The following is a 26,317-nucleotide window of genomic DNA, read 5'->3' as shown; positions in this document are numbered from 1 at the left end:
TCTGGTGCTCTGTACAAGGAAAACAAAACAAAACAAAACAAAAAATCATGGAGCAAACTGCAGGTCTAAGCAATGAGTAAATTCTGAGAGGGCTGGGCAAGTTTCATAGCACAGTAAAAGAAAAAAAAGGTTTGTAAAAATATTTGAAACACCTATTGGACTGCAATATATTCAGAATTCAAAGTAATACACGAATCAACAAACTGGATTGTAAAATTTTAAAAATCTTAAATTTATTAGGCTTTATTAGTAACACAGAATTACACAGAATAAAGTTCAGGTCCTCATCAGTGATGGTTCACCAATGTGTCTTCCTTGTTTTTTTTCTTTTAACCATATGTCTTATGATGAAAATTTCTTCATAGTATAATTTCACTTTATTCTCACCTTCATGCTGTGAACATATATAGCAGTTCTTCCATCGATAAATTCAATGAAAAACATTTTTCAGAAAAGGCACATAAAGAATTTAGACTAACAAAGTTAGAAAATTTTGATAACTTCCAATTACTTCCAATTATGTTTTTTTTAAAAAGCTCTTATAATTGAGACTGACATAAATGAAAAGTCATGTGTAAGTACTTTAAAGAACAGAGACACAAAACTGATGGATGCCAACTGGCAGAGTAAAAGCAAATATGAGCTAAACACCATGTAACTTGCTTACAAGCAAACAACGAAAACAGCAATTTTTCTGGGATAAGCTGAAGCCCCTTAGTATTTTTGCTGATAATGGCTTAAACAGGTACATAGGGAGACAAGCCCAAGTAATGGGAGTAATGGTTTTTTATCAAAGTGCAACATCTCAGTGATATGTAACACTTATGAGTATAGACTACTATTTACTTCTAATAAGTATTAGTATTTATACTTTGACAACATAATTGTACATGTTTAAAAGAAATGAAACATTTAAAAATGAAATAAAGCAGACCTAAGACACTTGAAGGCAATATGAATACTCTAAAAGAAGGAAAAAAGGTCAATTTCAGCATAGCAGAATAATAAAATCTGAATCTAGCTAAATAGCTAAACTTAAAGCTTGTGCTGAATCAGTAGTATACTATTCAAAACTATCATGTATGCTAGGTACAAGGAGTTTCCCAAAGGAAATACACAAATGAATGTCTCTAAATTTATTACACTCACATTTCAGCCCACAAAAATGCTCTCAACATCCACCTCAACTTACTTATAAATAAAAGCTTATTCATTTAAAATGTATAAAAATTAATCTTGGCACCACCATTAAGGCAATGCATATACATCAATCACATAGTAAATTTAAGAGTGAAAACTTAAGTTAAATGAATAAAAATTAGGTATAACACTAAGTGTGATACTGTCTACAACATATCAAAAAAGTGTAAATGCATCTTAGTTTTGAAATTGAAACCTAAAAGAGAGAAGGCAGCATGCACCTTTAAAAAGAAAAATAAACTAAAATGTACAAGATTTGTTTAAATAATCAATCCAAAGGCAAGTATATTCATCCTCTTTTTTAAGAGCATTTCAATAAAACAACAAATTTAGAGGACAAACCAAGTTATTAAAATAGTTTGTTCAATGTTTGTACAAATAACATTCCTACAATTACAAGTATACATACAATCAAGGTAGTTTTTCAATGTTTCTTAATATTACTGTACTTAAAAATTTACAAGACATGAACATAAATAAAGCTGTTTAAAACTGGCAAATACAGTACTGGTCTATTATTCAGCACAAGTCACTTTATATTTGTCACCTTGAAAACCATCAGGTTAGAATTTTGTGAAGCCATTCTTCAAACCTAAAGATCAATAATTAAACTTATAAATATAGGTATGCACAGAATAATTTCCATATTTGCAAATATGCAAACATCATACACTGGAGCCTCGCTATAACTTTGTCCTAGGTTTCATGCTTGAGGACTCTGTTATAGGCTTAACAGTGTTACATTAAGGTCTTTCTGATATTTCCAGTGGGGGAAAGGGGGAACAATCTTCAATTGAGGTCCCTGATGGACCTGCCTTGTGAATTTCATGCTACAGCTGGTCATACTATAGTGAGGCTCCTGTGTATACAGCTCCAAATTTAATTACATTTGGCTTAAGAAACTTGATTTACCATTAGACTTAAAAATCTTAGAAGAGGCCACAATCCTTTAGATTATTTTTTATGATGACATCTGTTACGGCATCAAACACAAACTGAACATTCTTAGTATCTGTGGCACATGTGAAGTGGGTATATATTTCCTTTGTGTCCTTTCTTTTGTTGAGGTCTTCAAATTGACACTGAATATATGCCGCTGCTTCTTCATATGTGTTTGAACCTTAAAAAGGAAAAGAGAGAAACAAAGAATTTTAATAAATTTCGAGTTAAACAAAAGTAAAGCTAACCTATGGAAAAATTTTCAAAGTGGAAAATGGGGCATAGATTCAAATTTCATCTGTATGAGGAATGCCTGTGTGTAAATTCCTTCTCATGATGCCAAATGGCAATGCATCTACTACTTTTGTTCTCCGAGATTTGTTTGAGACACACGAAAGTTTGAGACACTTGCCCACAGTCACATAACCAGCATATGCTGAACTCAGGTCACCCTCACCGTAAGGTAGGCCCTGTGATTCACTATAGCTCACTATCTAAACAACATGACTTTTTTCTCTTTTTTTGAGTAAATTTTGCTTATTTTTAACACTCATTTAAAAAATATGTTCCAAGTTCACTCCCTCTTCCTAGCCCCTCCCTCACTCAAAAGCAACATACCATCAATTATATATGTGAAGTCATGCAAAGCATATTTTCACATTTGCCATGTTAAAAAAAAAGGCAAGAAAAATAAAGTGAAAAAAGTCTGCTTTAATCTGCACTCATAGTTCACGTTAGAAGTGGATAGCATTTTTCATCATGATTCTTTTGGAATCATCTTGGATCACTGGAATGAGTAGAGTAGCTTGTCTGTCATAATTGATCATCATTACAATATTGCTATTACACTGGACGATGTTCTGATTACTTCACTTTGCATCAGTCCATACAAATCTTCCCAGGTTTTTCTGAAACCATCCTCTTTGTCATTTCTTTTATAGCACAATACTATTCCATTACTATAGCTAACCTAAACTTTAAAAAAAAAACAATTACTGAAATACATTTTTTCCACAAAGCACCATTTATTCCTCCTTAGCATGATTATTAAGTAAATCTTCTAAAGCATTTCTTACATATATTCTCTCACTGGCTCTAAATTGCCCTATGAGATCAATAGGGCAGTTAACATCCTATCTTATAGTGCAGGAAACTGAGTGCAAGAGAAAGGTTATTGAGTTATGGTCATGTATGTGTAGGAGATAGAAAAGTCTGAAATGATCAGACCTATACTTCAGGAATTTTTTATTTTTTTGCAATTGCAAGGAAGATGGGTTGCAGTGGTGAATACTGAGTCATGGAGACCAATTAGAAGGCTATTACAATAGTCCAGATGAGAGCTAATAAGAGCTTCAATTAAGGTGGTAGCTGTGAGTAGAGAGAAGGGGACATATTCTAGATGTGTTCTGAAGGTAGAAACAATAAGGTGTGGCAATGGATTGGATATGTAGAATATGTGAGTAGTTAAGGCTATGGTTAAATGACTGGGAAGAGAGTAGCAGCTGTCAAAAGCAATGGGGAAATTGCGAAGACAAAAAGGATGTGGGGAAAATTATGAGTTCTATTTTGAACACATTAAGTTTGAGATTCCTATAAAACATAAAAATCAAGATGTCTAAAAGGTAGCTGGTGATACAGGACCAGCTCAGGTGAGACACTAGAGCTGAATACAGAAAAATGAGAATCATCTGCCTGGAGCTTATTACTGAATTCATGGGAACTGATGAGGTCACCAAGTAAACTGGTATTGAGGGAAAACAGAAGAGGAGCCCAAGACGAAAATATGTTAACAGTAAGAACTGAAAACCTTTCTAAAAAAGGACAATTCCATTGTTATCTACGATACTAATAAAGTGATATTAAATATACCTTATTTTATGAATTAAAAACACAAAACAGAAAATTCTTCTGGCAATTTAATTTGCCTGCCTTTTTAGACCTCTTTTTTGCTATGCCCCAACACGTTCTACGTTTCAACTATTCACTATCTGTTGTATACCTCCAGTACTTTCTCTGTACCTTTGCTTACTGCCTATTTGATTTTATCCACCTTTACAGACCATTTTAAAAACAGCACCTTGTCTGTAATGCCTTCCTAGATTCCCAGGGGAATTCCTATTTCAAAATGGCTTCTTCTTCTTGTGACTTTAACATACTATTTTGTATTCTAAAAACTCTATAATAAGGAACAAGGAAGACCTGAATTAAAGAACATACTTTGACAGAGTCTTGTTGTATAGCCCCAAGCTAGACACTTAACTTCTCAATCAGTGATCTGGGGTGACAGTGCAGGGCTATAAGTGGTGGAAGATCTACACTAGTGGAGAAAATTTCCTTGGCTTGAGTGATCTACACTAGGGGTGCAATCATAAATCCAAATACAAAAATACAAAAAGTGTACCAAGTAATGGCTTAAATCCTGAGGATGGCCAACTCCCTCAATGCAGATTTGGAAATATTATGCAACTTAGAGTCCTAAATAGTTACGTAGGCCCTGATTGAGAGACTAACTAAACCAACTTGCGGCTACACAACCTGACCTTGTCAGAATGTGCATTTGAACCCAGGTTTTCCCCACTTAGAGGCTAGCAAGCAAGTTTTAATCCACTAAGTGACATGGACTTTCCTCCATTACAAAACAGGTCCTTAACAAATACTTATTTTCTCTAAATGGATTAAAAATAAGAGTTTCTGCAAGAACAATATCATATAAAAGTATCAATTTCCACTGAGAAAGTTTTCAGCTATATATAAAGAGTAAGTACTTGACAAGTTTTCCAAAGAAAGTTAAATACCTGCATATTCAGGATAGCAGATAGTGAGAGGACTCCTTTTAATTTTTTCTTCAAAAAGATCCTTCTTGTTTAGAAAAAGAATAATAGATGTGTCCGTAAACCATTTGTTGTTGCAGATGCTGTCAAACAATTTCATACTTTCGTGCATCCGATTCTATTGTTAAAAATAATATAAATGTCATTATCTCAAGAGTAACAATAATTTTATAAATGCACTAGTTTCTAATGAAGTAGAGCTAATTCCTGCCAACTCAAAACTAGCATCTTTTCATTATTAATTTGACATGAAAGTAATGAAAAACCGTATGTTAAAACTGAAAATGCTCAAGTTATAGGTTTTGCTTAACCTATAACACATTTTACAAAATTATGGCTTGGTAGGTTAAATGGGATAATAAAACAAATCTTCCTGACCTCTTCAATCTGCATAAGGTAGCTCCATAATGTCCTATATGGTGTTGAAAAAATTTTCTGCCCCTCTATTCTTTAACTCTCTCCTAAATTCATCCTTTTACCTCCCAAAAAAGCCTATGTGGTAGCTTCAGTGGGAACGTGCATTTTCCCATATTATTTCAACATGAACAATGAAAATTTTTATATATAATATATAACAACATATTGCTATAATGTATTGACTGCTATAAGTAAAAGACTGGTCTACAAAGAGTCAAATCTTAATATGCTGCCATCTTTCGTACCACAGGTCTGATGTGCTTATAGACGTGAATGCAGAACTTTTTGTCTTCTTAGGTTCTTCTCTAGTTAGGGAGTGGGAGGACAGAGGGGATAAACTGCAGTTCTTTTGCCTGTGGGAGTTGTGGGTCTGTCTGGAATGCAGGAACTCATCACATTGGATCACTAGAGGTATTCAACTTATTAAAACTATGCTATCAAACCAAGCTTCCTTCCCTAGCAGATCTTTTTGAAGATTTACTAAAGATCTTGTAATAAGATCTCTTAATGCTGATCTTTCAGTCATTGATCAGAACAAAACTTTAAAAAAAACTACTGGGTAAAACTAAAATACTATTCACTTTGGCATTCAGTTCTTAAAAAGTGATTATACTTGCCATTTCTTCATCTTCAGCCAGAACCAGGTCATAGTCACTTAGTGCTACACAAAATATGATAGCAGTTACTCCTTCAAAGCAATGGATCCACTTCTTCCTTTCAGATCTCTGTCCTCCCACATCAAACATTCTATAAAAGGAAAAACAGTTTGTTGACATGGTTTCAAAATATTCAGCAGTCTAAGGAATACTGAACTGTCAACAAAATAGCTACGAGGCATCCTGATAAGGATATAAAAGGAAAAAAATAGTTCAACATTCCGATTTTTTAAAAGGCTGAAATTCTATCATGGGAGGAGTGGGAGAAGTGAGGAAGGCAAAAAAAATCTCTTAAAAACTGCTTTAAAAATTAAGTGTACACAATTAAGAATTAGTGAATTCTATTAATGGCATAGTACTATCATAAAATAAAAAAGACTGATAATCCATGTCCAACAAGAGCTTATAAAGTAATTGGGTAGACTGGGCATGTCTCAAAAAAAAAAAAACATTTAGAAAGGAATACACAAAATTGCGCAGATGAATACAATACAAGCTACATATACTTCAAAAAGCCCTGGATGGTGTGAAATACTTATACAGCAGAAAGATAAAGACCTGACCAAGTTCACATCATCAATTAACAGTCCCAGGTCTACAACCAGAAAGAGGCCAGGCTCTTTCCTTGCTATTTCAGAGGATATAGGATATAGTCTTTTCATGAAGCAGGTGATTTTAGGTCAAGGCTCTGAAGAAGGGAGCATTATAATAAAGAGACAGGAAAGATAACATTAAGTTTAAGGACTATAATGTTAAATTAAAGTGGCAGGACAGTGAAGTAGGCAGGCAGGGACAAGGAATGAATAGTTTACTATAGGAAGACATGGTGGATCATGGTGGCTTATGATGCACATAGGAAGACCCTGTGGATCAAGAGGAAAAAAATACTTATTTTATACAATAAGGAAGGGAGAATTAATGGAATATTTATATAGGCTAATGTGGTTTTCCCAACAGGCAATGATAATGAACATTATTTTAAGAAAAGAGTAGTTCTTTTCCTTTTTTCCCCCTTATGTACTTGGGCACTTTTAAGGATAAGCAAGCACTAAATTGAAATGAGTACAGAAAATACTGCATAACAAATGTTTATGTAATAACATTACATAAACTGGTACAGTTTTAAAAATTCATTCATATAGATGGTGCTCTAATTAAAGTGGGCATATTTAATTGTCATAGATAAGAATTTTCCCTGTAGAGTAGTATTAGATAACAATCCATGACTCCACCAACTGTGCATTAGTGTCCCAATTTTTCCAAATCTCCTCCAGTATTTGTCGTTTTCCTTTTCTGTCAGGTTAGCCAATCTGATAGGTATAAGGTGGTATCTCAGAGTTGTTTTAATTTGCATTTCTCTAATCAATAGTGATTCAGAGCATTTTTATGTCACTACAGATAGTGATTTCTTTTTCTGAAAATGCCTGTTCATATCTTTTGACCATTTATCAACTGAAGAAAGGCTAGTATTTCCATTCACTTTTATAGATGATAAAAATGAAACTTAAAAGATATTAAATGACAATCAACAAATAATAAATCAGCATGCCACGTAGAAAGTGATGAAATTAATTACTCCATTATAATTTAACAATACAAAAAAGATGAGATTAAGCATGAAGCAGGTGGTAATAATAACAATAGATATTTATATAGTACTTTAAGGTTTGCAAAATGCTTTACAAACATTCTATCATTTTATCCTCACAGCAACCCTGGGAGATAGATGCAATTTTTACAGCCTACAGATAAGGAAACTGAAGCAGAAGTTACATGACTTTCCCACAGTCACACAGCTTTAAATGTCTAAAGGTGAATATGAAATTGGGTCTTCCTGACTCCAGGTCCAATGCTATATTCACTTCTCTACCTAGCTGCCTCTGATTAGATCAGATGGGCAAAAATCCAAATGTATAAATATACATTCATATTTATATATACATGCATAAATATCCATCTGCTCAATTTCCTAAGAAAAAAAGACAGCGACAAAATCTTTTACAAAAAATTCAGTGGAATCCAAACAATTACAAATAAGATTTACTTTAGTAATTGAATAGAGGTAGTTCTGTAAAGAGTGCCAACAGACACTCTTAAAACATCTAGCAGTAAAAGACCTATATTGTTGCTACGTTTAAATTTGGAACTACCAATTAGCATATTGTTTAGTATTTTAAATGTACAATGTAAAATAATTCTATGCTTCATTAGAGCCTCAACTTGGTAATTAGAGGTAATTAGAATTTTACCATGGAAATACATTATATTTTTCACTAGACATGTAAAAAAAATCTAGCACAGAAATGATGTAAGTGATGTTCCTTTAGTCCATAGGTCAAGGGACACAATGATTGAGAATAGGATATTAACCTTGGCCAGAAAGTGGTAAACAATTATATTAGTGAGAACAGTTTTAGTGAATTGCATAGGGTAAAAGCCAGCTGACTGAGGAACAAAGAAAACTCAAGGAAGAAAGACTGGTTGTTATTTCTGTATTGGCTCAGTACGACTACATAATAGCTTTAACGATGCATCAAAGAAATCTAAAATTATATGATATAATATGTTTTATATGACATACTATGTTTCAACACAGAAATACTCTAGGTCATTCATTTTGAGATTTTTTTTCCAGTAGTGGTGATGAACTGTGTTGAATCATACCTACTGTGTCATACCCTTTATGACCAAAGGAATAAATCTGTTACATTTGGGAAAAACTTAACAAGATTTCATGATTTTTTCCCACTTACAGGCAAATGGGAATAAAAAGAGGCAGATGGTTGGAATAATCCAAAGCTGGGATTTGGTAAGGAATGATTGGCAAAGGGCCAAGGAGGTACAAAATTCAAATGTAGAAAATGGTATAGAGTCGAAATGATTCACTAAGAGGTTGAGTTAGGGAAGAAGGGATGATGTAGCCACTAGAGGTACTGGCCTGCAAAAGAACAAAGGGGTAGAGGAACTGGAGGACAAAGTGAGAATGAAGAACAGAATTAGGAGTAGTACTGCAAAGAAAAAGGTGACCTAGATATTCTCTTGCAATCTCCTTACTAATCTTCAGTATCAATTTCCCATTAATCCTTTTTGTTCTGTCATTTCCATTGTAAAGGTCATTCTTCTTGATAAAGAAAATAGAAATGAAATAGGAATTGGGTAGCTCTATTTTTTCCTTATTATCAGTTATCATTCAGCCTACAGCAAGGAAAGGAGAGATCCATTCCTTGATTTTCATTTTTTTTCCAATAAAATTCCTTTGTTGTTGTTGTTTTTTTCAGTCTCTCTCAGTCCCAGTCTCAATTCTTTCTGAGCTTTTAGTATTCCTAACATTTCTTTTTGAGGGGATGAAACCATGCTTGGATTTTGGCCCTGCTTCTGAGCTTTGCACAGTTCATTTAAAAATCTAAATTCCCTATTGAGTTACCTCTGATTACCATCAAACTCTTTGGATAAATACCATTTTTCTTTTTCATTGGAAAAATGATTCCCTTTGTAGCTTCAGAATTTCATTCTTTGATGTCTTTCATCACTCTTAGCCTGCCTGATGCTGACTGATTTTAGCCCATGAGGATGTGTGCAATGAAATATCCTTCTCCAAATCTAGGGTGATGTTAGCCTATGCCCGATTTTCCTCTCCCCAGTCATTAAATTTAAGATGGTGTCATGACTTCCTGCCAAGGTTTCCATTTTTCCCACCCCAGCAATCACTTACCTCTCTTTTATAGGTTAAATTAAAGATAGAATAATTAATAATTTGTGTTCTCACCTTCTCTAAGCAATTCCTAACAATAAACATTTTGACTTTTTAAGTCAATATGGAATTTATTAAGTGCTGAGGATGGCAAGATCACAGGTTTAGAGATAGAAAGAATTTTAACAATATCATACCAAAATCCCACTTGCCATGTTCCCTGCCAGATTTTATAGATGAGGAGGCTTTGTCTCAGAGAAGTTAAATTACTTGCTCAAGGTCACACAACTAAGTGAGAATGAGAATCAAAATTTAATCCCACCCTAGTCTCCTGTTTCCAATACTAGTTCCTCTTTCCATTGTACGTGCAATATGATAAAACCCTACTGTACAGATTACCTGAGTTCCTTCAATCATATACTCTGGAGGAAGTAGGTAGTAGAATATCTTGTACATTTTCATGTTTCCACAAGAATTACATCTTTTAGGAAATGGCTTTTTTCCCAGGAAAAACTTAGTATATTATTCTGATAATTTTGCTATATTACATATTACTACTAATTTTACCAAATTACTTTGATAAATCAATCATGCTTTCTTATTGATCTAAAAAGATTATGTTGTTTTAGATCAATAAGAAAGCATGATTAATTTTTGTATGACACACACATGCAAAAATATCTAGACAGAAATGGTATCCCAACTCTACCAACACAGTTCCATCTAATACATAAAGTATTCTTTAAACCTACACACATATATTTATATATAAAATTGCCCAGATTTAAAATTAAGTTCTCCTTTTTAAAAAAAATCAATCCTACACTATTTCAATCAATGAATATCATGTCTTTGCCATGATTTTGTCTTTCATAAAATTTAGAACACTATGGTAAAAATAATTTTACAGAGAATGAAAGAATTAACTGACTTCAGTTAATGAAGATGGACATAGCAAAAGACATCAAATTACATACTATACACTATAAGAGAAATTAAGGAGATGCTTTTATCTGCTATGGGAAATGATAGCTCTGCCATCATTAAAAACTAGAATACGATATGGATAGCAAAGGTCAAAATCAGGGAAAAAGTGTTAGAAAATTTGAAGAAAAATACACAATGGGAAATAAAACTTCTAAACTCAAAGGGAGAATAGCAAAAGTGGAAGATGCTACAAAATGAGATCAAGGGACAACAACTTGAAAAATGACTGAAAACATTATAGGGTATACAACAGAGACTGGCGAGATGACTTAAGAATTGCGGTATTATTAACCTTTTTTAAAAAATGAGGAAAGAGTTTGACCACCATTTTCCAAGTTATTGTTCAAGACAATCCCCTAGCCTAGAAAATACAAATAAACCACACATCTACAGAATTCAGACAGCTTTTGAGAGAGACATCAGATACAGCTCACGCTTATAGATCAAGAGCTGGAAATGCTTCAGAAGACATCTCGTTCAATCTCTTCATTTAACAGATAAGGAAACTGAGGTTTAGGGAGATTAAATGATTTTTCATATGTTCTCACACATATTAAGTATCAGTCAGGATTGGAACTGACACCTCCCAACTTTACAGTCTTCTTTAACATTGCCATGAAATTCTAGCACTTAACTTTAAAAAAAGGCACTTAAAAGCATCTAAGAAAAATATAAACTATCAAAGTAACTCTGAATCTGAGAAAAACTTCAACATAATTTACATGAAGAGAAATCAAACTTTATTCCAGAATCTTCAACCTAGCTATTCAGGAATAAAAAATAAGCATAATAATTTATTTTTGTTATTATTATTTAATTATACTCCACAAATTTTATAAGCATTTTAATAAGAAAATGAAAACTTAGCTAAAGTCTACTATATGCAAAGCAGCCCAGGAAAACAAACTAGAAATTTGAAAAGTAAATCAAGGGTGAATATAGGGTAAAATTCTGAATAGCTGAATTGCCAGATCAATAACTTATGTAATATCTTCAATATTAATATAATTTATTTTTAAAAAAGGAATATCAAGAAAAGGAATTCTTAAATTGTGATGATGAATATAAAGGAAGCTGGTGATGAGTGAGGCTGTAGTTCAACAGAGTGGGAAATTTTAATTGCCTACCTAGGAAAAAGAAAAAGGAAGTGATAAAAATATATTTAAAAAAATACAAGGTTAACTGAAAACCTAAGAACTCAGTACTGTTCTCATGTCTCTGTTTGCATGCAAAGTTAATGGAAGAAGGGGAAGCTTTAAACACATAAGGCAAATCTGTGTTTTTAATAATTATTCATTTAAAGGTATGAATGGTGGGGTGAAATTCTGTATGTTGGCAAAGATTGGGTACAGAGCTGTGGGTGAAGGTATAAGCAGGTTTCTGTGTGTGTACACATGACTGAGATTGATATTTTTTTGGTTTTAGCCAAAAGGCTAACTTAAATGGAAATAAAATAGATTTCATGTTTGTCAGATCAACAAATATTTATTAGATGTCTACCTTGTGCACTAAGTATTGTGAGTACAAAGACACAAATGAATAAGTCTCTGCTTCAAAGTCCTCTACTAAGGGTAGGATGGGTGTGGGTGGGAGACTACAACAGATGCACAAATGAGCACATATAAAGTAGCAAAAAGTAATTTGGAGGAGAGCGGGACAACTAGGGGAATCAAGAAAAATATCATAGTCATAAATTACAGAAGAAGGAAAAAACAAAGTTAATAATTTGACTAGTCAAAGAAATGATTTAGTCTTCTAAGCATCTTTGTGACAAGACATTGAAATGTTTAAGTTGAGAGTCTGGCAGGTCTCAAGAGTCAAAAGGACCTTAGGTCAAGGCCTGCTACTATAGTATGTAGTATGTCTTTACATATGTCTTTAGGCATCAGCATACAAGAAATTGGTAGAGCTGACACTTCTAGAATGGACTATAAAAGAGTATTAACTCTTTGTGAGCCAAACTATAGGTCAAAAAAAATCAATCTACCCAAATATTACAAAAGAAGTTGATTTTAAAAATTCACAATTAAAGATGATTTGAAGTATGGATTTATATCCATTCCTGATTTTTTTACATCCATCTAACAAAAGTTTTATGCCTGGAAATATTAATGATAGTACAAGTCCACAGAAAGACATTTAAAAACTAAGTCAAAAAAGAGATGTCACTTTTAAAAACTCTAATAATTGTATGCTGGAAAACTTTGGAAACTGAATTTTCTAATCTTTTTAAAATCTATGAAGTCAATAATTTACTGGTTTTTGATCCCATATTAAAACTATAAAAATGAAACCTTTTTCAATTGCTTCAAGAATTGATACATCAGGGACAAGATACCTCGGTTAAAAAAAAACACCTTGCCCGTAATTGATGAATGGGACTGAAAAGTATCATTATTTAGAAATTTTGTTTGATGATGCCCTTCTTTCATTTTGACATACTCGTCACTGTGAGCTATCTTTTTCATTTGTGACCATCATTAAAACTAAGTATCAAAACAAACTGAACTAATAAACAGACTTCCTAACTGCTATATCACAAAATACAAATATATACTACTTAAATTCAATCACAGTTGAGTTTAGTAACAGTTTAGTGACAGCAAAAAGTTTTTTTCCAATAAAAATAAAAAATTTAAGAATGATTTATTTAATATTTACATTTTTATTGGAATACTGTTACATTGTTGGTGGAATTGTGAACTGATCTACCCATTCTGGAGAGCAATTTGGGACTATGACCAAAGGGCTATAAAAATGTGCATACCCTTTGACCCAGCAATACCACTCCTAGGGCTACATCCCAAAGAGATCACACAAGTGGGAAAGGGACCCGTATGTACAAAAACATTTATAGCAGCTCTTTTTGTGGTAGCAAAGAATTGGAAATCAAGGGGATGCCCATCAATTGGGGAATGGCTAAACAAGTTGTGGTATATGAATGTAAAGGAATACCACTGTGCCATAAGAAATGGAGAAGATATGGACTTCATAATAACCTGGAAAGACCTACATGATACAAAGCTGAGTGAGCAGAGCAGAACCAGGAGAACACTGTACACAAACAGAGATATATTGATTCTGTGATGACTAATTTTGATAGACTTGGTTCTTTTCAGCAATACAAGGTTCAAAGACAGATCCAAAGGACTCATGGAGAGAGCTATCTACACCCAGAGAAAGAACTATGGAGTCTGAATGCAGATTGAGGCAAACTATTTGCTCTCCTTTTTTTTTTTTTCTCTTTTTGTTTTTTGGTTTTGTTTCTTCTTTCTCATGATTCATTCCAATGGTCATAATTCTTCTTTACAACTTGACTATGTGTAAATAAGTTTAATGAGAAGCTATATATAGAAGACATATCAGATTCCATGCCATCTTGGGGGAGAGGGGGCAGGGGAAGGAGGGGAAGAAAATCTGGAACTCAAAAACATGCGGAACTGAGTGTTGCAAACAAGAAATAAAAAATCTCAATTAAAAAAATTGTGTTTTTAAACATTTCTCTTTTTCACTGTTTTATAACATACATAATTAGAACATTTACAAAACTCATAAATAACCTTACATATAGATATATATGTATGTATGCATATATGTGTATGTGCATATGTATATATAAAATACAGTCATGGCAGTAAAAAGAATCTTACACACAGACACACATGTATGACCCTGTTTGGCCTGTGTGACCCTGGACAAGTCACTTAGCACTTAATACTGTTTGCCTCAGTTTCCTCTGTAAAGTGAGCTGGAAAAGGAAATGGCAATCCACTCCATTATCTTCGCCACAAAAACCCCAAATGGGGTCACAAAGAGTGAGCATGACTGAAATGATTGAACAAAATTAAAAAGAGAATTGCCATCAAAATCAGTTAACATTAGATACTTATAAGTATTTTGTTCAACTTAAATATATTCAGATTTTCCAGTAGGAACACCTAAAATATACTTTCATTTTTCTTCTTCTGAGATCCACACAATACTTATGGACAACTGACACCACTACTTTGGCAAGAATAGTAATCTAACATTACTAGTTCAAAAATAAGACTTAAAATAATTTAAGAATTCCTAAATAACCCAAGATTATCCTTAAGCCATTAAATTACACTAAATATATGTTATAAAATTCGATCTCATCTGTAGTATATATTTTGGGTACAAACAGTCATGAGAAACAGCTTTATATAACAGGTTAGTACTTGCCTGGTAAAGACATGACGCAACTTTTTAGAACCCCAGCCTGGGAACAAAAATGATGACTCAAATATGAATTTCCAAGACTTTGGCAAGCCAAAATTTAAAGTGATTGTTACACAGCAGATCTGCTTTATGTTTTAATAGCTGAACTATTAGTTATTAATTTCTTAAAATTAATCAGTGATGAATTTTTCAGTACAGGTAGTCAATATCCTGCACTATCATTACAGGTGTGAGAAAAGTAGCTGGGGGTATTTATCCTCGTTTGGTATTAAAGAAGCAAATACAAAAGGCCACAAAGACACTTAGGGGGACACAGTGAGTAAAGATCCTAGGGCTCCTGACCATAAACTATAAACTGACAGTATTAAGTGCAAGTGATATTCTACATGAATTTGCATAAATGGTCTCCTTCTTGTGTTAATGGACCTATAATTACATAGATATTGTTATTCTCTCTATCTGCAAAGAACACAGTCCACCCATGCCTTCACACTCAGTGCTATTCTTATCCCTTTTCTTGTTCCCAACATTTTTATTTACTCTTGAAGTTAGGGAACAATGAACTTTAGGAGGCTAGGAAATGCTCTGGAGCTTTATAATGATTCCTAAAATTTTAGAGTCTATGCCATGGGATTCCATAATGGAAATCATTTTATAGTGATTACTGAAAAAAAAATTCTAGCAACAGTGTATTATCTATCTGGATGTCAGTCATCTGCAACCCCAACTCCCCAGAACAAGCCCTTGCGCAGCAAATGAGTGGAAAAGGCCTCTGAACAATCAATTCATTATTTTGTCCAAGTGTGCACTCTTCCAAGGGTGTTGATTTCCACCCATCCATGCATTTCCAATCTGTTTAAGATTTGTCTCTTGTAAATCTTCCTGAAAGAGTATGCCCAAAGTGCTAGGTACTTTCTTCCTCTAGAACTCTACCCCTAAAACTCGTGGCAATACATAAAACCCAGACCTAGCAATCACAAATCTCTAGCTGTAAAAGACGGTCCTGAGGCTCCTGCTGGAAAGCTTATTAATACTTTACAATTCATAACAAGTTTTGTTAAGGAAGTGGAAAGCTGGAAGTGGGTGGGTCTACCTGCTACTAAAATCAGACAAAATGAGAAATGACATTACACAGACTGACAGGAAGGAAGATGAGAAAAAAAACAAAAAACACATAGGTACAGCTGTATTGCAAAATATGAAGAAAACATGATCCTAATGGTAACTGAGTCATCCAGAAAAGATTAAATTACACTTAGTGTAAAAAGCCAATTTCATAAAGGTGATATAAAATGTGCTTGATAAGTATATCCAAAAATGATTTAAGGCAAAACAAAAGAAAATTGACCCTTGTCAGAGAAAACTTTGGTTATTAGAAAGCTCAGTTATGTGCAACAATCCATTCTCCAAAGATGGTAGAAAAAAATGAACAGTGAATGAATACACATCATCTATTTTCTGATACTCAAGTAATTGGGAAGGGTTCCTAGGTGGATGTACCTGCCACCTACAATGTTCTGTTCTGCTGCAACTAATGTTAGAGCACGGGACTTCACCAAAATTATTTGATGATTATTAGGTTTTCTCCTGGGCTGACACTACAAGTAAAATTCTATGTTATTATTAATGGAATTCTAGTCCTGGACTTTTAAGAGAAGAGTTCCATAATCTCTACATACATATATTAATGTCCTCTAGAGGGATGCCTTTATATCATAAAATTTTCAATCAAGCTAAAAGAAGGTGGGGATAAGTGAAGAGGGTGTTCTAAAACCTATACATAGTCTAAATACTGATAGATAACTTTCATGTAACCTCAGAATTGTTTAGATTTTTTTGTTGTAAACTAGGTTAAACTTCTGCATGATAAAAACTCTGCAAATAATATGGAAAGCTTAACTGGACATTTCTTATAGTAAACAATATAGTATTCAGATAATATTTTACAGTGCCCTAATAGCTGAAAAGTTGTAGGGACTTTCAATTGGACTTTAATCCTGGAGTTCTATTTCTGTTTTATGGGTGTGTGTGTAGGTGTATAAATACATATATTCACATATATGTGTACATATACACATATATGCATATGACTACATGTTTTTTTTCTCTCTTTCACATACACACACACACACACGCCTTTTCATATGCTTTCTTTTCTCTATTCATATAGCTACCACCCCATTCCAGGCCTCCACAACCTCTTTTGGACTATTCCAATAACCCTTCTAATTAAGACTTCTGGTTTCACATTTTTACTAACTCCAACTAGCTGCCAAAGAAACTTTCCTAAAATGTAGGCCTGGCTATATCATCCTTTCTCCAACTCAATATATTAAGTGCCCTATTACCTCTAGGATAAAATGGTTCCCTATTACCTTAGGATCAAATATAAACTCCTCTATTTGGTATTTAAAGATCTTGCCAAACATACTATATTGTATATTCATAAGGACTTTTTGTTCTTCCATAACGAGTAATGTGCTACCTCCATGCTCCATGCACTGGCTGCCCTCATATACTTTCTCACATCACTTGCATCTTAGAATTCCTTGCTTCCTTCAAGACTCAGATAAAGCACCCACTTCTATAACAGGCTCTTTCTAGTCCCCACAACTTCTAGTGCCTTTCTCTCTAAGGTTATTATCACTCTACTCTATATTTGTCTTGTATATACCTATCTAACCCATATGTTGTTTTTTCTTGCTAAAATGTAAACTCCTTGATGGCAAGAGCTGTTTTTGCCTTTTCATTGTAACTCTGGAACTTAGCAAAGCATCTAATATAGAGTAAACCAGCCAATTAGCTGACAGGTCCACGCTGTGAGACTGTTTTAGAGTGGAATCTATTTCATGATGAAAAGACTATAGTAATATTCTGCTCAATGAATGGGAGGCTTCTGGCAACTTCCTTAGTGCTCGACATACTACAGACATTTAAGAAATGATGCTTATTAAACATATTCTGGAAAAGAGGAAATAGAACAAAAAAATTCCATTGGTTTTACTGTGATCTGAAATTGGTCTTTTTAGAAAACAAAAATATAACTCTAGCAAAATTTTGACAAATATGGAAGAAGTAGTAATAGCAACCTATAACTGGTTTGGGAACAAAATAAAATAGAGCAGTTCTGATACTACAAACCTGTCCCTAGAACTTTATAATCGATCATGTGACTATAATTTCCCATTTCACTTGAAATATACACCTTAATTTTCCATGAACTCAGACTTTTCAAATGATAAAAGAAACAGAATAATGTGAATAGTAATAATGCAGAAGAGAATCAAACATGACATAAAGATTTAAATTGAAAAAAATGAGGAAGTCAAAAAGGGAAAATTAAAGAATGAAAGTTTTAGCACTGAAGGACCAGGGAGCAGTCGGAAACAAAAAGATGAGAAAAACACACCATTAAGTTTTATAAATAAAGCAAGCACCCTTGTACATAAAATAAGATCTGGGATTTTGAAAATGTAGTAGTTTATTTTATATCTTCTGTTAAGCTCTATTTCTACTGATAAAAATTAAAAATACAGGAAACTTTAATGTGGAACTTCATTTAACTTGTGGGACTCAGTTCCCTCATCCACAAAAAGAACATTTCATATCAAAGAACAATGTAAACAGTTGAAAATAGTGTAATAGTGTGCAAGACTGAGAAATAACAAGGACAGAGCTAATTGACAGATCTATAGACTCTAAGAAAGGAGAAAGGCTCCAAAGAAATTTTCATATTTTCAATTATTTCGCATTATTTCAAATTATCCAATATTAGAAATTCAATTATTTCAAATAATTTCATAATGTTTATATTTTGTAAATGTATAAATTCTCACTTAAAATTTAGCCTTTCAGTATACAACAATTGGGAACATTGGTTTTCCAAGAGGGCCCAATTGTGGTCTATAACCTTTATAGAGAAAAAATAATCATATTCAAATATCTCCAAAAAAATTTTTAATGTAGGTAGAAATTGCATGCATTTTTTTCCTGGCTAAAATTTAAGTAGCACTTCCAGAATGCTTACTTCTTATATTTTTTCTTTGGAAACTCACCTTTTCCATTTCTGAGAAAACAACTTATCACTTCTCAGCATTTGGGTCTTCAAATATTTGTACTTTTAAGCCTTGTTTCTTAAGCAATGAATTTTAGATTTAAAACTTATACATTATGCATCTGTTAGGCACTCACTTAAAATGAAGATCCTTGAAAGTAAAATGTGTTTCAACTATTCCTGTCGTTTTCACTCTAGTTCTGAGAACATCCTGCTGTGTTGGGATATAATTTGGATGTGCTATTCTGTCCAAGTCATTCAGGTAGCTGGGGAAAAAAAATAGGGTAGATTAATCATACCAATAAAGATGGACTAGAAAAAAGTAAAGAGTAAAACATTTTCTAAGTACTTGTTCTGAGGTGTTAGGCAAATAGAGATCAGATTTAGACCTAAATATTTATGAAAACTCCTACTGAAATAAAAGAAATTCATTCTTTTTTAATGATAAAGTGAAAAAAAAACTACTTTGTCAGATGGAAGCAAAAACAAAATCCAGAACCATATGTAAGTCAGATAAAAGAGACCTAAGTTGAATTTTACCTCTAGTTTTTTAATGTGTTCAGTGGTAGAGCATCCAATAACGCAGTATCCTCTTAACAGGATGGAAAAGCTTTGACTATAGACAGACTGGGCAATGGACTATATATCAGCTGCCCAAGGACCAGTCCAAGTGTAGAGTGGTTCACCACAATATGCTTCAAGCCATTCATTCATGATTCATTTTCTCATATAACCACTCTCAAAAAGGTACAAAGGGACTACATTCTGTAATAGGGGAAGTATGTGCCCACATAGATGAAATGATGAATCCTTGAATTTTTGGGCAACAAACCTAACATTAGTGGCTTGTTGTTTTTTTGAAATGAATCTGCACATTTTTTTGTGGCTGTATGTCTATATAATGTATATCATATCTTTATGGTGTAAGCTGAGTTGGGGGAACTTTTGACCAAAGGTTATAGACACTCTTCAATGAAATTTCTCCCAAACTTTGAGTACCACAGTCAGGTCCTGTTTTTTCCTATTTTATATCTTTCCAGACAATCAACTTTCTACCACTTAGACCAAAGGGGTTCATTCAAGTCAACCAGCTCTTGCTCTATCTGCCTTGGGATTCATTTGACCAGATTTCCAGGGCCATGTTGTATCATGAGCAGCAAGGTGTTTGTTGTGTGTGTTAGAATATAGGCTAGGAAAACATAATATTTCTTTGAGAAATGTGACTGTTAGCTAGGAAATAACTGGCAGAAGCTGGAAGATACCTAGGTAAGTATCTGTCATCTTTTTTTTTTAATTTCTTTATTTATTTTTAGTTTACCATACATGGTTCTACATAGTTTTGAGTTCCAGTTCTGTCATCATTTTTACCTCATCTTTGCTCATGGCATTCCACCCATAAAATGATTTTCCTCCTCTTTTATTCTTTAAAATCTGCTTGAATCCCACATCTTCCCTAACTTTTTCTTTTTCTAATCAACCCAACTTAAAGTGATCTCCTTCATTCTCAAGTCATCTACCAGTTGTTATCTCTTACCTTAGTATAGTGGATACAGTGGATATGGAGTCAAAGTTAAGTGACTTTCACCGAGTTACCACCTCTCAATGGTCTATTTCCTTATTCATTAAAAAAAAGAGGAGACTGAATCATATGATCTCTATAATCCTTTAGATTTCTAGGTCACTCTGATTGCTAAATATGGTCAAACATCTTAATTTTGACAATGAATGGGTTACCTTATCATGTCCCTTCATTCAACAATAAGCCTCTTAAATCTTTTATTTTAACTTTGCACACGTTTATTTCATCTTGTCATAAGGTCCTTAAAAAGAGCATCCTACTATCTGTTTTCACCACAGCATCTAGCACAGTACCTTATGCATAACACACAGTAGGCATTTAATATGTATTTGAACGAATTATATTATACTAGATGAGAGTAATTTTCAAAAACACACAAAAAAGGAGAACTCATTTCACTACATTCTACTGGGAAGATAACAGGTAAAGGGATAAGCAAAAACATGAATATGGAGGGAGAGAACACTAACAAAAAAGACACTTTAAATGGCAAGCAAAAGAGCTTAAATGTGATCCTACAGGTAGTAAGAGAGCCACTGGAATTTAGTGGTAAATATAGTTAAGCGACAAGGTTAGATCTGTGCTAAAAGGAAAGAATATGTGGAAGACGGAATGGATTGGAAAGAGACTTGAAGAAAGGGGAAGAGACTAACTAGGAAATGCTAAAACAGACCAAGAAGAGGTTCTGAGGGTTCTGAACTAGGGTGGGAATCAAGTGAATGGAAAGGTGATAGATGAAACAGATGTGATGGTAGAATCCACAAGACTAAGCAACCAACTTACAGAGAGAAAAGAATCTAGGATAACTCAGAGACTACAAACTGTAGTGGCAAGGATGATGGTTTCTTTAACTGAAACGCAAGACTAAGGAAGTGGGTTGGGGTAAGGAGGAAATGATAAGTTCTGTTTGGGACATGCTGAATTTGGGATGACTATAGGACATCCTAAGAAGAGACTCCAAAGGGAGGCTAGGACTAGATAGACAGTTTTGAGAAGCATCTTTTTAAAGATCAACGAAATGATGACCTTGCTGATGTAGAGAGACAAAAGAAAAGGGCTCAGAAAAATGCTCTGGGGAGGGGGAAAACCTAGACAGGCAAAAGGGCACGGAATGATAAACTAACAAAGGGTAATGAACAAGAGTTAGATAGGTAGGAAGGAAATGAGGAAAGAAAATTATCACAAGAGCAGAGCATCCAGGAGAGCAGCATAGTCCACAGCATCAAATGTTATAGGAAGTTCAAGTAAAATGACTGAGAAAAAGCCAGATGATTTCACTGGTAATAAGTAGGAGGAGGCAGCTAGGTGGTGCAGTGCATAGAGTGCTGGGCCTGGAGTTGGGAAGACTGGAGTTCAAATCTGTCCTCAGAAACTTGCAAGCTATATGATCCTGGGCAAGACATTTAACCCTGTTTGCCTCAGTTTCCTTATCTGTAAAAAGAGCTGGAGAAGGAAATGACAAACCACTCTAGTATCTTTGCCAAGAAAAAAATCTATGGACAGTATGTCATGTGGAGTCATGAAGAGTCATACGTGACTGGATGACTGAACAACAATAACTTGGAACCCAACAAAGCAGAATTAGTTGAGTAATGGAGTCACAAAACAAAATGCAAGAGGCTGAGAAGGGAAAGGAGATGTGAAGAAGTTGAGAAAATGAATGCAGACTGCTCTTTTCAAGAAAAGAGTTATAAGGAAATAAGTTTAGGACAGTGGCCAAAAAAGGGTGGGGGAAGAAAACCCTAGATGAGAGTGGCCTTAGCCCAAAGAGTAAAGCTGATTAGAATTGATGGTATTGGGTATCAATAAGGATTTGTTCCAAGCTAGCTGTCAATGAAAATACTAAGGTGAAGCTATAGAGAAACTTTTAGACGAGGGCTCAGAACAAGTGGTGGTGAGCATTGAGAGTATTTATCTCATCACTTTTTTTTATTTGCATGGTAAAATCAGCATAGATTTATTCTATGTGTCTGAGATGTTTCCATATTCATAATTTGATCTCAATTTCCATTTCTACTTCCTTGCATAGAGCACATTATATATTGAATCCAAATGTAGAGGTGGCATTGTTGTTGGCGATGAGAACAGACTGCTATAGAAATATTGGTGAATTTGTTACTGATCACGTTATTTGATTTACTTCAAGTTTAATCTACAAACGCTCTCAGATTGTCTGACTTAGTTGGATTTCACATTGAACATCTGCAGACTTATTTTTTCTTCTGTTTTTCACTGTTTTATAAAGTAAAGCTACTCAGAATTTCCCTCTGTCCTCCTCAAAGTTGTGCAGGTCAGCTTGTACTTGAAAAGTGGTGCTGACCTTGTCTGCCTTGATCTCCTTTGTCTAATGAGAGGGAAGTGCTTGCTGGCTGAAGTTATATAGTTTCTTACGGTCATATGGTGACCTTTACTGAACTTTTGGGATGATGATAATCAGAATCAATATTTTAGTTTTATCAATTTCACATTTTTCAAAGTCAAGCACTTGTTTAACTAGGTCAAACTATAGTAGTTTTTTTTTAATTGCATGAAGTCTTATTTCTTGCCTTTACTTTTTTTTCCTTATTTTTTTTTAGCAAGGAATAAAAAATGGACAACCTAAATATTGAATCAATACCCATTAAAAAAGAAACAAAAAAGCCATAAAAAAGGCCCCCACTATGTTGCGCCAATGTTCTATGATACATGTGAGAACATGGATAAAAACTGCATGAGATATTACGGTATACCTGATAAGGTATGGCTGTACCATAGTAAGGTCTGATTTATATAAATAGAGGGAAGGTAAACATGGAGCATCTATAGCCATGAAACATATGTGTGGGTGTGTGTATATATATAGATATATATATACATACGTACATATATGTACGTATGTATATATGTAAATTATTTCTAGCAGTTACGGCATAAAGTCTTGTATTCCCTGTTCTTATTTATCACGACCTCTTTAGCTACTGAGGATGCAGTGTGTTTGAAAGCCTCCTTAGCGAAATGGCAACTCCACTCAAATATTGGTTGTTTACTTGTATGTAGACTTCAACTGATTTTTCTCCTGCAGTCCAGTAGAATTCAATAAAAATTCCCTCCTTTCAGCCTTAAATCTAATGGCCCGGCATTAAAATGAGAGTTTTAATTTATAAAACAAAATGATTTCTATTTTATTAAAAAAAAACTAAGAATTTAAGATTATTTCTGACCTGCTGACTAAAATTAATGGATTACAGCATAGTGTTAATAAAGTAAATAACATAGTTTCTAGTTACATACTTAAAGGAAAGTGACATTAATAATTCAAAATTGAATTACCATCATCACCTTTAAAACATTAAAGTGAAGCAACCTGTCATTTTTTTTGACTCCAGGAATTTCAAGATGAGACTAATCGTTCCAAGAAATTACCAATGTATGTTCATCCTACAACAGTTCTCCACAAAAATTTCTCTCCTTGGGTCCAAAGCCCTATGTGAGTTCTGGGGATACTCAATATTATACACCTTGCTCTGAAATTTGCCAGGTGTCTGGATAACTTGGCAGTATCACCAGCGAGTATACTGGTATACACTCTTAATGATAGAGTGATAACACTTTGGCAAGGAGCCCAGGCATTTGTCTCTTCCCTGTCAGTTAGCTTTAGCCTTGCCCCACCCTCCTGTAGGAAAAGCATTTGAAATGCTAAGTAATGACTTTTCTTCAGGTCAAAATGATCTTAAATTGGTAGTTACTTCCAACATTTAGGTTATTGCATAGTTCATGACCTGTAAATACTACAGCTCACTATTCTAGCAGAGTTGGAGCTGCAATACCTTCTTGATTTCATCTAGTTCCAGTGTTTGGAGGCTTGCATAACACTGTTATTTTAAAAGTTCAGAACTGACATAGCTTTTGGATTAAGTAAAAAGAATTCTATAAAAACCAACTGGCCTTGGTTAACTTTTCAATTTCCTTCTCTTAGCTCCCTAATTACAAGTGCTAATTGGAAAACAGAACCTGATTGAATGCTCACAATTGTCATATTCTGAGATTTTGTAATTCAGTTTCAAATTAGGTCAATGGAATTGCTTACAAACTTTAATGGATAGATGAAAAACAATTCAAAAACCTTCAACATATCCACATTAAATACCTAACGAAAATAAAGTGGTCTTTGGAGACTGCTCGTCCTTTAGAATTTTCACTTACATGGACCAACTTAATTTAATTCATGTTAGCGTACTACTATGTGCCTTGACTGTGCCAAATGGTGGTTGAGGATACAAAATAGTTGATCTCTAGGAATTTAAGTTAGAAAAAAGGGGGAAAAAACAACCAGTACATGTGAATATATGATGCTAGCAAAATACATGGTTCACACAGTAAGTGCTAAAGAAGGCCTAAACACACATAGGAATGTGAGGATGATTAGTCAAGGAAAGAAAGCTGGAGGAGGTGAGAATAGAACTGATCCTTGATATACAGGTCAGATATCTGGATATACAAAAAGGACAGAGAGAGCATTCTAAACAAAGGGAATTATACTCTGTCTTAGGAGGGCTGTTGGTAAGCCCAGATAAAAAGGCATAGAAACATTAAGTTAGTTAACGGCTAGTTACTTAGTGATGGAACCAGGATCTGAACTCTGGTCTTCTAAGCTGAATGATATGTTTACTACCAAACAATGAAATATGTGAACAATAAAAGAAGTGTTTTTGGAAGACTAATCTGCTAATACAAGCAAAGACAGAGAGAGATCAATTAAGAGATTGTAGAAATTGTAAACTTTGTAAATCAGAGTTGTCCCAGATAGTTCTTACCTGTTAATATCGATACATGGCACCATGCCTTATATACAACAGGTGCTCAATAAATCTTTAACTTAATGGGGGCATGAGTAGTGGAGAACTATTAAAGTATTTTTGGCAAGAATAAATAACTAATAATTCTTTATAGTTATTATGTGATACGGTATAGTGGATAGAGGACTATTCTTGGAGGTGGGAAGCCTAGGTTCAAGTTTTGCTTTAGATATGTTGAATCTGACCCTGAGTAAACTATTTTAGGCTCTCAGTGGCTCAGATAAATATCTAAGACTGTAAGTTGGAAAATTAGTTGTCCATCTGCATCGATGCGGCAGATTTCTTCACTAGGAGCTCTTTAACACCAATGAAATCACAGGAAAAGACAAAAAAAAATCCCTCTTAATAACTGATAGGCACACATACCTATATAAATGTATAGCTATATACATACATAATATGTAAGTCTGTTTGCATATCTGTAAGAGAAAGGGACCCTGGTAAACATTTTTGTAAAAAATGACAAATCCCTAATTTTATCTGTTTTATAAATTTTTGTATCTTGCTATAAGAAAACACAGTTACAAGGAGTTTATAAAGTACAAAGAGGATTCCATACAAATTTATTCAACTAAGTGAGCTCCTCTAACACTTTTGGATTTATAAAAGTTCAATTTATGCATCAAATTTCCATTAATGGTTCTACTATAACAAAGTGGTATGTCTGCATTTCATGGTATTAAAAAGGGGAGGAAGCAGTGAACGGGAAGATTCTCACCAAAAAGTTTAAAGAGCCATAGAAAGGATCCAAAAGCAGATGTGAAAGTGACTATTATGTAGTTACTGAAGTCATTTATCTGGTAAAATTAAGTACACTGAATATTAATGGTTATACAATGGACCATTCCGGAGTTCAACTGTCCTAATAAATAAAAAAAATCAAGGTGTATGGAGCATTTTATTTAAAATCTCTTTCTCTGAAATA

The 26,317-nt window shown here is 33.8% G+C and overlaps 1 protein-coding gene across 1 annotated transcript in view; it reads right to left on the bottom strand.

Annotated features, from left to right (window-relative positions):
- Nucleotides 1-211: 211 nt before the first annotated feature.
- The window catches only part of GNAI1 (G protein subunit alpha i1), an 88,402-nt gene continuing 62,296 nt past the window's right edge, over nt 212-26,317 (bottom strand). Inside the window, exons 5-8 of the mRNA XM_036760944.1 lie at nt 19,116-19,244; nt 6,005-6,134; nt 4,935-5,088; nt 212-2,320 (exon numbers count right to left, since the gene is read on the bottom strand). Of these exons, the coding sequence (XP_036616839.1) occupies nt 2,130-2,320; nt 4,935-5,088; nt 6,005-6,134; nt 19,116-19,244 (604 nt within the window). The 3' untranslated portion in view covers nt 212-2,129. The remainder of the gene's footprint in view (nt 2,321-4,934; nt 5,089-6,004; nt 6,135-19,115; nt 19,245-26,317) is intronic.

Source organism: Trichosurus vulpecula, chromosome 5, assembly GCF_011100635.1.
Source record: "Trichosurus vulpecula isolate mTriVul1 chromosome 5, mTriVul1.pri, whole genome shotgun sequence".
NCBI classification, from domain to species: domain Eukaryota; kingdom Metazoa; phylum Chordata; class Mammalia; order Diprotodontia; family Phalangeridae; genus Trichosurus; species Trichosurus vulpecula.
This window is presented reverse-complemented; position numbering and strand designations above follow the sequence as displayed.